A 14,220-nucleotide genomic window follows, 5' to 3' on the forward strand; every position below is an offset into this window, starting at 1 on the left:
AAGGTTAAGCAGCTGCCTTCGGCTCAGGTCATGATCCCAGCGTCCTGGGATCGAGTCCCGCATCGGGCTCCTTGCTCGGCAGGGAGCCTGCTTCTCCCTCTGCCTCTGCCTGCCAATCTGTCTGCCTGTGCTTGCTCTCTCCCCCCCTCTCTCTGATAAATAAATAATAAAAAAAAAGAGTAGCCCATTATTTATTCAGGGTCTTCCCACAGGCCTGAGTGTTCCAGGGAAACCTGACCCCACCCCAAGCCCAGGCCTCCCTACCCAGAGGAGGCCCAATTGGTTGAAGGGAAATACTCACTTCTCACCAAGCTAAGCCAATCAGGACAAGGCATCCCTTGCCCACAGGGGCCCAGCCTGGACCAGTGAGACATGACGGAGGTCTGCAGGGGCTGATGGAAACCATGCTTCCTCATACTTAGAGAAAAGTCACTGGCAAGACACCTACCTTCTGGCCAGCAGATGAGAAGCCTGTTTCTACTACAGCCATTTTGTCTCCATGAGGAAATCATACTGAGGACACAAACAAGACTAGAATAGGAAAACAGGGCCAGAGCCACCGAATGAAACCACCTCTAAAGCCTGCCATTAAGACACCCAGTGACAACCTCGTTGCTCAGGCGACTCTGAGTTGGGTTATGGTTAGCTGCAGCTGAGAGTATCTGATGTCAAGAAACCAAACCATTCTCTCTTTACAGGCTTCCCTTCTCTGGAAAACCAAGTTTTGTTCTCCAGAACAAAAGTGACTGGGAGGGAGTGAGGATTTCCAAAATGGAAGCTGCTCATCAGCCCCTCCCTCCTCCAGCACCAAACACACAGACAGAACAGACTAGCAACACAGGGCTGTGGGCCGGTCGGCAGCGCACAGAGCTGTCCAGGGCGGCAATCTCACAAGTCAAGGATGCCGGACAGTCAGGCATCAGACTTTGCCCTGGATAATACCACTCGTGTCCACAAGGGTCAAGGCAGATGCTGCCGGATCCCGGAGCAGCCACTGCTGAGTCACAACACAGAACACTTGAGCGTTCTATCAGAACCTAAACCAACACTCCAGAAAAAAGTGGCACATGTACACAGAAGGACACCAACACGTAGGGACAGGGCTCACACGTGTGGGGGTCTCTGCAGCCTGAGCGCTGCTGCTCCCTGGACAATCGGCTCCAGGTGCTCTCAGGACACATCCTGGGTGGCTCAGGGGCCGCCCCAGCCCAGCCCAGCCCAGGCCAAACTGGAGGCTTCCCCGATGGGGCTGAGAGCAGACAGAGGAAGTGGGACTTCCCTTTCCAAGGCTCTCCTGGAGAGGTTCTCTATGGGGGTAGTGCTCTGGGGCAGCCTCCCTGAGGGCAAGGTCAGCAGGCAAAGCTCCAGGAAACCCTCTGGAGGCTGCTGGGAGCACCATGGGTGGGGCGGGTATCAACCACAGACCGTCATTGACTGAGTGAGGAACCCCAGGCCTGGTGTGCAGGACAGAGACATCAGGCAGCGGTGCCGTTTCATCCACGGCTGCAGTTTTCCTCCTGGAAACCCTGCCTGGCTCCTCCTGCGTCTGCCTCCAGCATGGGGCGCCCAGCACCACCAGCAAGCCCCTGCCGGGGGCAGCACGGCTCTACAGAAAATCTAACCACGTGACCTACCAACAGCAGCCTGCGTGCACTGAGGTTTCACGGTGCCTTCCCCTTCCTTAGGGGTGGCAAAACTGAGGTCCTGGGCCCACACGAATCCTGCTGGCTGTTATACTTGGCACGGTCTGCTGTGACCTACCCCCTGCAGCCCATAGACTCCCCAGTTTGCACAGCACAGGTCAGAACAGAAACCTCACACTCCAATGCCGGCCACCCTGCTTACATTATTTTGTTTTGTTTTGTTTTTACAAGACCTTGTGGGGACACTTTTAGTCCTGATTTACAGATGAGGAAAACTGAGGCCCAGAGCAGTGAAGCCCAACTCAGTCTGAGCAGGAATGCAGGAATTTAAGCCTGGCTCTCTGTGGCCCCCAAACCCATATGATCTCCATGATGTCACTCGTCCTCCCTGGTCTGTCCATGGAGTGGGGGCTGTTCTGGATTTTCTAGTGCCTCTTTGGCCTCAGCTGGAAGAAAGGCAGAGCTTTCGTCAAGGTCATGACCCAGGCCCAAGTCACAGGTCTGGACCAGAGCAGGGGAGGAGTCCGAGCCCCTAGGCCAGCTAGGGAGGTAGGACAACCTGCCTATTGTTCCAAATGCAGGGTCTTAATCAATGTTCACCATCCCCAGGTGAGTCAGCTGTCTCTCCCAGCTGGGTCCCACTCAGTTCCCCCACTTCTGTTCTTAGAACAAGGCGACCAGCAATCTTATAAAACCTCCGCATTCAATCACTCAGCCCCCAAGGGCTTGGGCCACATAATTGCCTGCAGGGCTTTCTGGCCACCTTCAGCTTTTCCTTTCAGCACAGCGCCCACGCCCACGCCTCACAAGTGCCGGTTGTTAAGGAGACAATGTAACTGGAATCTTCCTCTTCAGCAATTACCACACTGCTCTCACCCCTGGCCAGCCAAAGTGCACTTATATTCTGTTCGCCCAGAACTCGCTGCAGTGGGGGGTCCAGAAGAGGTAGGTCTCTCCGTAGGCGGCCCAAAAGGCAAGAAATTTTGCTTCAAGGGATGCAGAACACCGGGATGTGGCCTGCTGGAACCTTCCACCATGCCCCCAGATTCCAAGGCAAGGTTGGAATGTTTCTGAACGGTTTTTGAGAAAGAGAAAAGGAACAACCCCAACACGGAAGGGCAGCAGCAACAGGCTCCCCACCCTGGGAAAGGGCTGTCGCCATCACAGCATGGTAGGAAGCTTTCTCCTTGAGCACGTGAGGGTCGGGGGAGACAGGCCAGACAGGAGCTGACGTGCCACACATGCCATCCTGGGGCTCCCAGTGCCCAGCTGAGCTCCCCACAGGTGGGAACCAAAACATCTTCCTTTAGGTGTGAGCCAAGGATCCAGCCAAACTCAGTCCTAGCCTACATTTGGTTTAGGCTCAAAAGGACAGTCATCTGTATTTGGGGGGAGCAGAAACCTCTCAAAACACCTACCTTGTCGACAACACTTTGTGGGGGCTGACCCACAGCACTGAGGAAAGCTGGTGTTGTAAGAAGACTGACGGCGAGGAAAGCCCACATCCCACGCTACCCTGCACTTATCCCTACCTATAGCTCTGGCTACAAACGCGGTCTTGCCTCCACACAGAAAACCTCTGGCCTACGGCTGCACCTCTTCCGGCGCAGGAGTAAACCTGCAGACCCTTAAAGCAAACACAACAAAACCCCCAACAACCAAAACCCAAAGAAACAAATGAGAAGGGAACAAACAGTGGGCAGAGCAGGAAACAGGAAGCCCCGCACTGCAGAACTTTCACCGCCATGGGCCGCCCGCCCCCAAGAAAGCCCACAGGACTGGGCTCTTTCTCGCCTGACCCCAAGGAAGCCATAGGAACAAAACTCTCAGGGAAAAGGGCCCGGCCTCACAGCAGAGAGCTCCTTGCAGCTGGTGGCTGGCTTATTCTGAGGCTTTATTCTGCCAAGTGTGCTCCCCAGCCAGCAGGATTCTCCCAGGGCTCTTAAGTTAGAAATGCAGGCTCTCAGACCCCACCCTGGACTCCGCAGAGCAGCATGTGTATGTTAACAAGATGTACGGTGATCTGTGGGAGAAGCCCACAGTCATGCCTGGGTAGAAAGGGACAGAGGCCTAGCTCCCCCAGGTCGGCGCCCTGGGAGTCCCCACCAGTCTGAAGCCTCTGGCCTTCAGGAGAGAAACCCAGAGGTCTCTCACCACTCCCTCATTCCTGCTGCCCCACACGGCAAGGCACAGGGCAGCTCCCCCTGCCCAGCCGCCCGCCGGGTCAGGAAGGAGCACTGACCTTCTGAGCCCATCTCAGTGTCTGCTCCGCCAAAAGGGTCAACAGAACCTATAAATCAGGCCTGCCTTGAGGGTTCAAAGGAGAGGAGTGTGGAGAACCAGCAATAAATGTGGCTCCTGGCCTGGCCCTCAACCACCTGAGCGAATGCCCTCATTTCCAGGGAGCACAGACAACCTGGGGTAGGCCACAAGAGGATCATCCGTACTAGGAAGGGTCTTCTCAGGGCCCCTCCCCCGGGAGTCCTCTCGGCCTCCCAAATTTGGGAACTCTGGGACATGTGGCCGAGGAAGGGGATACTCCAAGCCACCTTGTAAGCATGGTGTTTCCTACAGAAACAAACAGAAGAACACATTACAGAACAGAATACAAAGCCCATGTGAATTTCTAAGACAAAAGAGGAGACTTCAAAGTAACTTGCTGGCAGGCTTCTTTGGGCTCCGCAGGCTCGGAGGGCCCGTGGAGAAGCTGCCACCTGTGTGAGCGGTCCTCAGTTTCTAGAGGACTTCAGTGAAAGGGCTGGAGGAGCACCGCCTTCTCCCATCTCCCTGAAACCGAAAGTGGCAGATGGCCTCACCCCCACCCTGCTACCACTGCCCCAGGCTGCCACGGTGCCCCCAGCAGCCCCTGGAGTGCCCAAGGTCACACACCAACCAACAGCCTCTGGGCTGCTTCAAGTGATATCAGCCACCCATCTTTAGGCTCCAAAGAGGTCTTTAGGGGAATCCATGCTCTCCCAAGGCTGTAGGAACTTGAACCAATCAGATGCCAAGAAAAGGAAGAGGGACACAGGACAAATTTCTCATGTGGTTCACTATTGTGCTGAAATCCTAACCACAGATGCCAGGCATTCTGGAGGGCTAGGGTGAGGCATAAATATGAAGTTAACAGGGCAGGAAAAGAGCTCAAAAAAATTAAAAGCTATGGTCTTTTCCTACACTACTCACAGGGCAAGAGCCATGTTTTCTGGACCTATGACCTCAACCACAGCCACAGAGATCAGGAAATCAGAACCGGCGATCAGAAGTGCTGGAATGAAGGGCTACAGGCATGAGTACCCAAAGCCCACAGACATCAGCTAAAACTGCCTCCTGGGAAAACAGGGACTAATGACTCCTGGGGAAATCCACCAGGCGTGGGGCAGCCTACGGGCAAGGGGACTGGGGATGGGGGGGGGGGGGGGGGGGTTTTACTGGTTAATTTTGTTAAGAGCAGGGAAGGCAAGGACCTGCATAAGGGGCATAAAACTTACACTAGGCAACTGCCCCATAGGCTCTCCAAAGACAGACGACAGGAATTAGAGATCGGAAGGGCTGGGGGAGCTTTAGGAATCTAGCCATGCTCATAAAAACAGCAAATTCCAGAGCCAGGAGGGGACCCAGGTTCCTCGAACCCTGCACCTCACTCTCTCCCCTGGGCGTTCCAGGTTACCCTCTTCGAAAGGAGCCACTGGCTGCCACAGAGAACTGGCCAAGGTGTTGGCAGTTACAGGAGAGCCCGCCTCGCTAGGGGAAGGGCACAGGAAGTCCCACCCTGCTGCCCAGGGTCCACGTGTCCGGCTACATTTTCATCAGAGCAATAAACAAACACTGGTGGGGCTCCTTCGTTCTTTCTCTCCCCTCCTCTGCCTGCCCCTCCCTCCTGCCCCTCCCTCCTGCCCCTCCTCTGCCTGCCCCTCCCTCCTGCTCCTCCCTCCTGCCCCTCCTCTGCCTGCCCCTCCCTCCTGGCCCTCCCTCCAGGGGAGGCATGATGAGCAGGGCGCATAGGAGAGTGAAGGGCTGGGTAAGCCTGCAGTGGGCACCGTGGCCCCACTGAAATCCCAGACAGTGCGGGGAGGACAGGGCTCTAGCACCAGGCCCACCCCTGCTGGAAGGTCGGAGGACAAAGCTACAGTCAGGACTTGCCCCGGCTGCTGTCCTGACCCCATGGCATCAGTCTAATGCTCAGAACAGATGGGAGGAGAGGCTCTCATTTTGGGGCCACACAGGCCTACGGGCATGACCCATGGCAGCTCAGGACCAATGGGAGAAGCCTTTTCGGTAGGAAGGGGTGTGACGCAGCTGGGGCCAGAGCCTGAGGATCCCGTCCGGCTGGAGACCCAAGAGCAGCCCCGAGTCGCATCGGCCAGGAACAGCTAACAATACGCCCCGGGTGCCAGCCCTGGGCTGGTCCGTGCTAGGCAAGTTGCTAGGACTGGCTTACCCATGGCCAGTCCTCCTGTCCCCAAGGAGCTTATGAACCAGCCAGGGGGCAGGGGATGGGGACGACACACAATAGACAACTGAACAAATAAACATGGAAACATGGATGAAGTTGGACCACGTGCTACTGCCATTCGTGTAGGTCAAAACTGGTCAGATATTCATAATTCCATAGGGTTTAACCTACTTAAAAAACAACCTACTTAAACAACCTACTTAAAAGTTGTTTTAAATACTATAAAGACAGGCAACAGGAAGAAGTAATTAAAAGTGAGAAAGCGCCGACAACCTGGACAGGGTGGCTGGGGGCCAGGAGAGGTGACACTGAGGACAGCGGCAGAAGAGGGAGCGGGGAGCCGGCATGTGGAGAGCGGCAGGCAGATGGCAGGACAAATCTGACATCAGGACCTCTTGGTCAGCGAGCTCAGGGCGGGAAGACGCAACAAGGTGGGGGCTGGCAAGGCGAGGGTGACCAGGCACTCAGCTACTGGGGAGGGAGGGGCGTGGAAGGAGCCCCCGCTTCAGACGGCAGCCGGCAGCCCGCCTCCGCTAGAATCAGCGGTCCACTGAGCACAGAAATCAGGAGGTTCCCAAGCCTCTGAGGCCTCAGCACGGTGGGATACCAGCAGGCCCCTAACTATGTCTACATGACAGAGTTCACTCCCATGAAGGCAGAAGACAGTTTGGAGTGAATCTGTAACAAACACTGAGCAAAATGTTCTCGACTGAATGCCCTGTGGCTCTGGGTCTTCAGCCGGCCCCACACCCTCCCACTTCGCTGTGTGACCCACGTGGGCCCTCCCAGCCTCTTGGCCTGGGGACAGCTGGGGGGTGGCGGTGGGGGTGGGGGCGGGCCTGCTTTGGCCGATGGATGTTAGCAAATGTGAAACACAGCCTCAATGGCACTCAATGCATTCCTGCTGGTGCCCCTGTTCTCTGCCGTCACCAGGACGATTGTCCAGGCTAGCTTGCTGGTCCCAGAGGAGGATTAGAGGCAAGAGGAGAGAGATCAGTCACCCCAGTCACCCTTGCCAGAGCCATCTGAGACCAGCCATCAAGGTCGACCACCCTCTCCGACTGAGCAATCACTGCAAGCAAACTGTCCGGCCCAAGGGTCTGTGGCTGGTTGTGAGAGCGCATTACTGTGGCAGGGGCTAAGCAATACCACACTGTAGGCATTCAAGCGCTGTCCTGTAATAAACAGTTTCCAATTTCATTTCTACAAAATAAATGGTTTCACAAATTATCAATTGTGCAAACTACGGTACCTTCTATATAGGTTTTCTACAAAAACATATCTTGCGCTGTGAATCGACCGCTCCATCAACCGTACAGGTGATGTCTAAAAGAAAACAAAGTGATTCACTGACTCAGGTCAGGAAGGCTTGAACAACGCCTGTTGCTCCCCCTGCCTACGGTCTATACCAAACAAGAACAGAGAAGCTGTGGGAGAAGGAGGCAGTGACCAGAGCAACAGTGTGGGGCTGACATGGGGCTCAGCGGCACTCCGGGCTCCGTTGGGGACCCTCCCCACACCCCGAAGCTCCGTGGCCAGTGCAGCAAAGCAGGGACTGACAGCTTGTCAGCAGCAGCCTCTTCCACAGGAGAGGCAAGGCTCCCCTGGATTATCGATTGGGGGAAGTGCTAGAAAAACTGCCAAGTGCTGTCCAGCGGAGGGTTGTCAAGTGAAAAGTGGAGTGACTATGGAGCTCAATAATGCGCACTTGCTCGAGCGGAGGGCTCTGTATGCCGGAGGCAGAGCCCCGAGAGGGCTGGGGTGCAGCTGCCCTCAGCGACTGAGAGCCTGGCTTTCTGGAATCCTGCAGAGATGGGAGACCTTGGTGCCTCCTCACAGGGCTGGCTGGGGATCGCTGCAGCCCTTTCGAAACTGGGAAGGACTGTGCCCAAATGGGCACACCCTGCTCTCTCTCAGTCTGGCCCACAGCATGCATGGCACCTGGACCAGCAAATCACAGACACCTTTGAGGCCATAACCCAGGAACTTCCTGACTCTCCTTCCCTGCGTTTATCTGTCCGTCCATCTTCCTTCCTATTTTTTTCATCCTCTCCTTACTTAGGACTCTCTGCTGCCCATCTGCTGCGAGCCCCCCACTCAACCTCTCTCCTTCCACTCCGCTTTCCTTGTCTCTCTTCCTCTGTTTCCTCTTCCTCTCTTCCTCTCTCTGCGTCTTTCATGGTAGATCTCCTTAAACAGAGAAACACACGCATCTCCCCTTATATTCAGATCTATAAGATACCATTTAGATTTGCAATCCAGTCCTGCTCGGGGGAAGTGGGCGAAGGGGAAAAGTGCCAACCTCAGATGCTCTGATCTGTATCATTTAGACAGATCCTTGGGGAGACAGAAATTCATAAGGTTCTGCTTCCATCTTTCCATTTTTTTTTAAAAGATTTTATTTATTTATCAAAGAGAGAGAGGAGGAGAGAGCGAGCACAGGCAGACAGAATGGCAGGCAGAGGCACAGGGAGAAGCAGGCTCCCTGCTGAGCAAGGAGCCCGATGTGGGACTCGATCCCAGAACGCTGGGATCATGACCTGAGCCGAAGGCAGCTGCTTAACCAACTGAGCCACCCAGGCGTCCCCCATCTTTCCATTTTTAAAAGATACAGGTTTATAGAATGATAGTTACAGTGACAACAGCCCAGCCCTGGATTGCACCATCCAGCAGAGGGCTGTGGCCATATCGCTGGCTGTAGGGATCTCCCGTCTCCCTCATGGAGAGCTCCCAAAGCTCACCTTCAAGTGGTGCTTTCAATTTTGAACCACAGGTGCCAATCAGGCTCTCCTCAGCAGCCTGGTTTCTAAGAGACTCCATCCCTATTCAGAGGCCCGATGGAAGAGGTCTAAGCAGCCTGTGTGTGCCCTGTGCTCTCTCTCAACACCCAGCTGGCCCAGGGCTAGACACAGGACCCAAGCTGAGCCAGTCAGATTCTTTCTCCCAACAATCAGAACCAAGAGTCAGATCTTGTGAAGGTTAGATCAGTGGTTCTCAAACGTGCAAACAAAGCATGCACTGAAGTCACCTGGAGAGCTTGATAAAACAGACTGCTGGGCCCCAGCTCCAGAATGTCTGGTTCAGCAGGTCTGGAATGGGGCCTGAAAATGTGCCTTTCTAACAAGTTCCCAGTGCTTCTGCTGCTCCAGCTCCAGGCACACTCGAAGAACTGAGGTAAATAATGTTGAGCCCAGAAGCGGTCAGGTCACGAAGACTAGGGCTCACCGTGGCCTCCCAAGCAACTCTGTGGCTACCTGAGGTTGCTGGGTAGGGGCGCCAGAGGCTGGACCTGGGAGAGCTTCAGGGACAGGAAAACTTGGCCCCAGACACAGAGACGGTTGAGCAGCGCTCCAGGTCCTGAGCAGCTTCCTTGTGGGGTTTCCCTTCCTGGCAACCCTACACCCCCCACGTGAAGAATACTCTGAGAAGGCTGAAGCTGAGCATCGGAAATGTACCTGAGGACGAGTGTGGTGGTCCAGCATGGTGAGCTGCACGTACGTCTGCAGCGTGAGGCCCCATCGACAGGCATCGCGGTACATCAGCCCCTGCACGAGGGAGAAGGCAGCATTTTACCTCAAAGAGCTCTAGCTGTAGCACTCTGGTCTCTTCCGTCACCAAGGGGTTCTCGTGAAACCCACATGGGACTGAGGTGGGGCCAGGAATGAACCCAACGTGGTGTCGGGGCCCTGAGGACAGAGTGGACAGAGTAGAGAGGCACTGGAGCAGGGACAGGACAACCAAGTAACAGCTGTGACAGAAGCCTATAAAAAGTCCCCAGGGAACACTCACTCAGTCATTTAACAAGTGTTTGTGGAGCCCCCTGCATTCCCTTCTCCACCCAGTGGTCCACGTGCACCTGCTAAACCTCAGCTCTTGTCACTCCTTGTCAGCTCTTGTCACTCCTCTACTCAGAACCTTCCAGTGCTTCCTACTGCATCCAGAATGAAATCCAAAGCCGTTATCAAGGCCCACAGGGCCCTAGGAAATCACTTCCATCTTCTCTTGTCCCATACCATCCTCCCTCTGACTCAATGTGCTTCCAACCACAGGAGCCTCCTGAGTGTTCCTCCAAACACCCAAACACAATCCCGCCTCAGGGCCTTTGCATTTGCTGCGCCTAATGGAACACTCTGCTCCAGATATCTGCACTGCTCCCTCCCTCCATATGTTTAAGTCTGTGCTCCAATGACACCTGAGCAGAAATGCTTTCCCCAACTATCCTAGCCAAAAGAGCAGCCCCATGCCCAGCATTCTCTCTTGCCCGTACATATACAACAGTCCATGTTCCACATTCCTCTTGCTAATAATCTGAAATTCTGCTCTTTTCCACATTTTCGCTTTTGTTTTTGACTCTTGGTGCTAACAAATGAAGTTCCAGTGCTCGCCTAAGAAACTGCAGATTCCTACCTACAGGTGAAAGAAAATCTGAGACAAGTTAGGAGAAACCCTCCCTGTTGGAAGGCTGCGCAAACAGACACCTTCCGGCATCGGAGAGCCGATTCAGACAAAGTGATGAAATGAGACTTTTCACAAAACTATCAATCTTGCCCTTCTGTCCAGAGTGGAAACGTGTTTCAAAATATCTAATTCTATTACATATTTCATGTTATGATACTGTCACTGGAAATGTTCCTTGTACCACAGAGACACAGACTCCTGAGACTGGGACTGCGTCCTGTAACATGTCACCTCTGAGCCCTAACACACATCTGTGACCTGTCTAACCTAATAATCCAGCCCTGGTTCCCAGAGAATATGAGTGCTTCTGAGGCTTCTTTGTTAATGCCCAAATGAGAATGACTGGCATTCCCTCTTCTCCCACATGCACAGAGATGAAACTGTTCATGTCTCTGGGATTCTTTATTCAAAGACTCTAACAGTCTTTGCCCTATGAAATAAAATCCTTTTGCTTGCTTTAGATGTTTTCATAGCTCCTAACACCACCCACCAAATCATACACCAAATTGCCTTCTGCCTCCCCACACAGGACTATGAAGGCCAAGGGAACAGGAGCTTTGAGTTGCTCTCTGCCAAGTGCCTAGGACAGAGTCTGGCACGTGGTAGGCATGCAGTAAGTTCTGGGAGAAGGAATGAATAAGAACAAGTGCAGGCCACTATGTCCTAACAAACAACAGTCAGCCAAATTAGACACAGTCCTTGCCACTAGTGGAACTCACAGGCTATAGAACCACACAAGATGTCAGCAGCATTGCTGGAAACAAAGAGACAGCACCAGCTCCCCTATTCCTCTAGTCAGACCGAGGTCTGTCATTCGCCGGCAGTAAGACCTTTGACAGCTTATTTGAGCTGCAATACCCTTGCATAAAAACTAAAACTAAGCATCTGTCCATCACGGGGCAAGAGCCCAAAAGCAATATCCCTTTCTTCAGCTCCCTCTTACCGGACTCAAACCCCCACCCATCTCTTGGAAGCAGCCAGAGCAGAGCCTTCCGCCTGGCGCAGACAGGGGAAGGGACACAAGCATACCACAGCCCCTGCTGCTAGGTCCACACCTGGGAAAGCAGACAGGTAGCCTCGGGGTGAGCCAGATTCAGTCCTTGGACATTGCCAAGTGCAAACCCAAATCAGAGGCTTACCAAGGAACCTGGTTACTTACAGACAGAGGTCCTAGGGGTTTGGCCTGGGGAGACCTCGCTCCTAATGAGTTTCTTCTAGGAAAGGGTAGGGGAAGAATGAGCAGCAAGAAACAGCCAAGACAGACCACTTGGGATAGTTTGGGACAGCTGACAGGGGACCCCCATGACCTGCGAACACCCAGCCAGGCCTCAGAGACTGTTGATGTCAGGACACACTCGTACTCATGGCCGTTTTCCATTTTCTCCTCCCTCTTCTCCTCCAGCCCAGGGAAGAGCCTGGAAAAGGCCTGTGCAGGGAGGGGGCAGGCTCAGGCCCGAGCACTGAGGCGGAAGCTGGCAGTCACACAGGAGACAGCACACTCACCAGAGGATTATGACCACGGACATTTCTCCACTTGGGCACCGGTTCCGGTAACACCTGCAAAAAAAGGAAACATCAGCGGTCTGCCGTTCCTCGGAATACAGGCCCCCAGGGTGACTGAAAGCTGGGCAACCCTCTCCGGGAACCCACGACTCCACCCGGACATGGCTTTCTCACATGCTTTCCCAAAGTGACCTTGGAATGGTGTCCGTCCCTGCATGCAAGTCTGCACACAGGCCACCTTTCCAGCTCCCTCGGGAGCTCCCTGAGGACAAGGCATCTCTCTCACCCTCTCCTCCATGTGTTCCACCGCAGCCCTGACTGTCCCCAAGTCCAGCTGGGCAGACAGGGGAGAGAAGGCAAGAGGGAAGCTTCGGGCCAGCTTCCCTGCTTGGCGCCTCTCCTGCGACCTCAGTCAATTTGCTCCCCCTCCACTTTTCCCTCTGTTCTCTGCATTGGGCATGCTGACAGCTAAGAGTCACACTGCATTAGTTCACTTCTAAACCGTGCCAGACCCTCTCTGGGGTACAGGTATGTGCTGAAAGGATTTAAATGGGGCTATTGGGACCAAAATTTTGAAAGTACCTGGATCCATCTGGGGACCTGAGAGTACATGTGAGCAGGGTCTATAGGTCACAGAAGACCAGAGGAAACCAATGCGTGGGAGCCATGATGAGTAACCTCCCCCCACCTCCCACACCTCTGAGCCTTTGCTCATGCTGTTCCTTCTGCCCAGTATGCCCATGTGACCTGATTTCACATCAACTTCCATGACACAGAAAACTCCTACACATCCTTCAAACTCCAGCTCCAGTATTCCTTCCTCTGTGACTTCTGCCCCGACCCTCCCAAATGCCCTCTTTCTGGGTCTTCCGCACTCTATTCCTATCCCGAGTGGCATGTGCTGCTCTACTCAGGCCGCCACTGGAGGCTGGTCTCAGGCGGCCCTGACCTGTGCCCCGGCCAAGGCATGATCAGGCCACACTTACTGACAACTCGCTGTACCAGGTACCATGCTAGGCAAGAGCAACACCACCTCGGTCCCTGCTTTTACAGAACTTTGAACTTGGGGCACGTGGGCGGCTCAGTCCGATGAGCATCTGACTCTTGGTTTAGGCTCAGATCATGATCTCAGGGTCCTGGGATCAAGCCCCCCATGGGGCTGTGTGCTCAGCAGGGAGTCTACTCAAGACTCACTCTCTCCGTGCTCACTCTCTCACGCTCTCTCCCCCTGCCCCTCCCACTACTCACGTGCCTGCCCACGCTCTCTCCAACTCTCTCTCTAAAACAAATAAGGAAATCTTAAAAAGAAAAAAAACAAAAAACAAAAAACCTTTCTGGGAGAAGCAGACCCTAATCAGATCATCACAGAAATCACATATGTTCAAACCCCGAGAAGTAGTACAAAACAAGGATACAGAGAGATCAGAAGACTCTCCACCAACAAGGATAACCTCCCTGGAGAGGAAGTCTGAGGGCACTGAGCTAAGTAAGATCCGAAGGCCAAGTAAGGCCCTCCCACAGGCAGCAAAGGCCTCAGAATTACAGAACCAAACAAGGGTGCGGTCGCCCAGGCAGTGACAGGGGCTGGGATCAGGCGCCACCACACACCAGCCTCGTGGCCCCACCCAGAGCCATTCCGTAACCTCACAGAGTCCGCTTCCTGCTCTGCAGCCCAGGCCGTAATCGTACCTACTCACAGAGAGGACCCTTAGAAGGACAAAATCAGTGAGACAAAGAATGAAGCCTCAACACCGTGCCTGGCGTACAGTGGGAGCCTCCCCAGGTGCTTACTCTCAACACTGTTACTATTTCCGTCGCTCTTCCCCGGGTCTGAGGTCTTACCCGAGAACTTAAGTGCTCCCTAAGTGCCGTGCAGAGTGCTACCGCTCAGGACAGGCATGTCAGGAGCCCTGAGCCTCCTCCCAGTGTGAGGACTCAACAGGAGGACGCCCAGGACACAGCCTACAGTGATATCCGCAGCTACGACTTGTTACAGGGAGAGGATACAAAACAAAATTGACAAAGAAAAGGGGGCACATGGGGCACCTGGGTGGCTCAGTGGGTTAAAGCCTCTGCCTTCGGCTCAGGTCATGATCCCAGGGTCCTGGGATCGAGTCCCACATTGGGCTCTCTGCTCAGCAGGGAGCCTGCTTCCTCCTC

At 54.3% G+C, this 14,220-nt stretch overlaps 1 protein-coding gene across 3 annotated transcripts in view; it reads right to left on the reverse strand.

Moving 5' to 3' along the window:
* The window catches only part of TK2 (thymidine kinase 2), a 28,611-nt gene that overhangs the window by 8,332 nt on the left and 6,059 nt on the right, over positions 1-14,220 (reverse strand). For all 3 annotated transcript variants that reach the window (XM_059381708.1, XM_059381706.1, XM_059381707.1), the window contains 3 exons: positions 12,061-12,114; positions 9,555-9,644; positions 7,352-7,425 (listed from right to left, as the gene is read on the reverse strand). In XM_059381708.1, the coding sequence (XP_059237691.1) occupies positions 7,352-7,425; positions 9,555-9,644; positions 12,061-12,114 (218 nt within the window). The remainder of the gene's footprint in view (positions 1-7,351; positions 7,426-9,554; positions 9,645-12,060; positions 12,115-14,220) is intronic.

The sequence above is a fragment of the Mustela nigripes genome, chromosome 17 (assembly GCF_022355385.1).
Source record: "Mustela nigripes isolate SB6536 chromosome 17, MUSNIG.SB6536, whole genome shotgun sequence".
NCBI lineage: Eukaryota > Metazoa > Chordata > Mammalia > Carnivora > Mustelidae > Mustela > Mustela nigripes.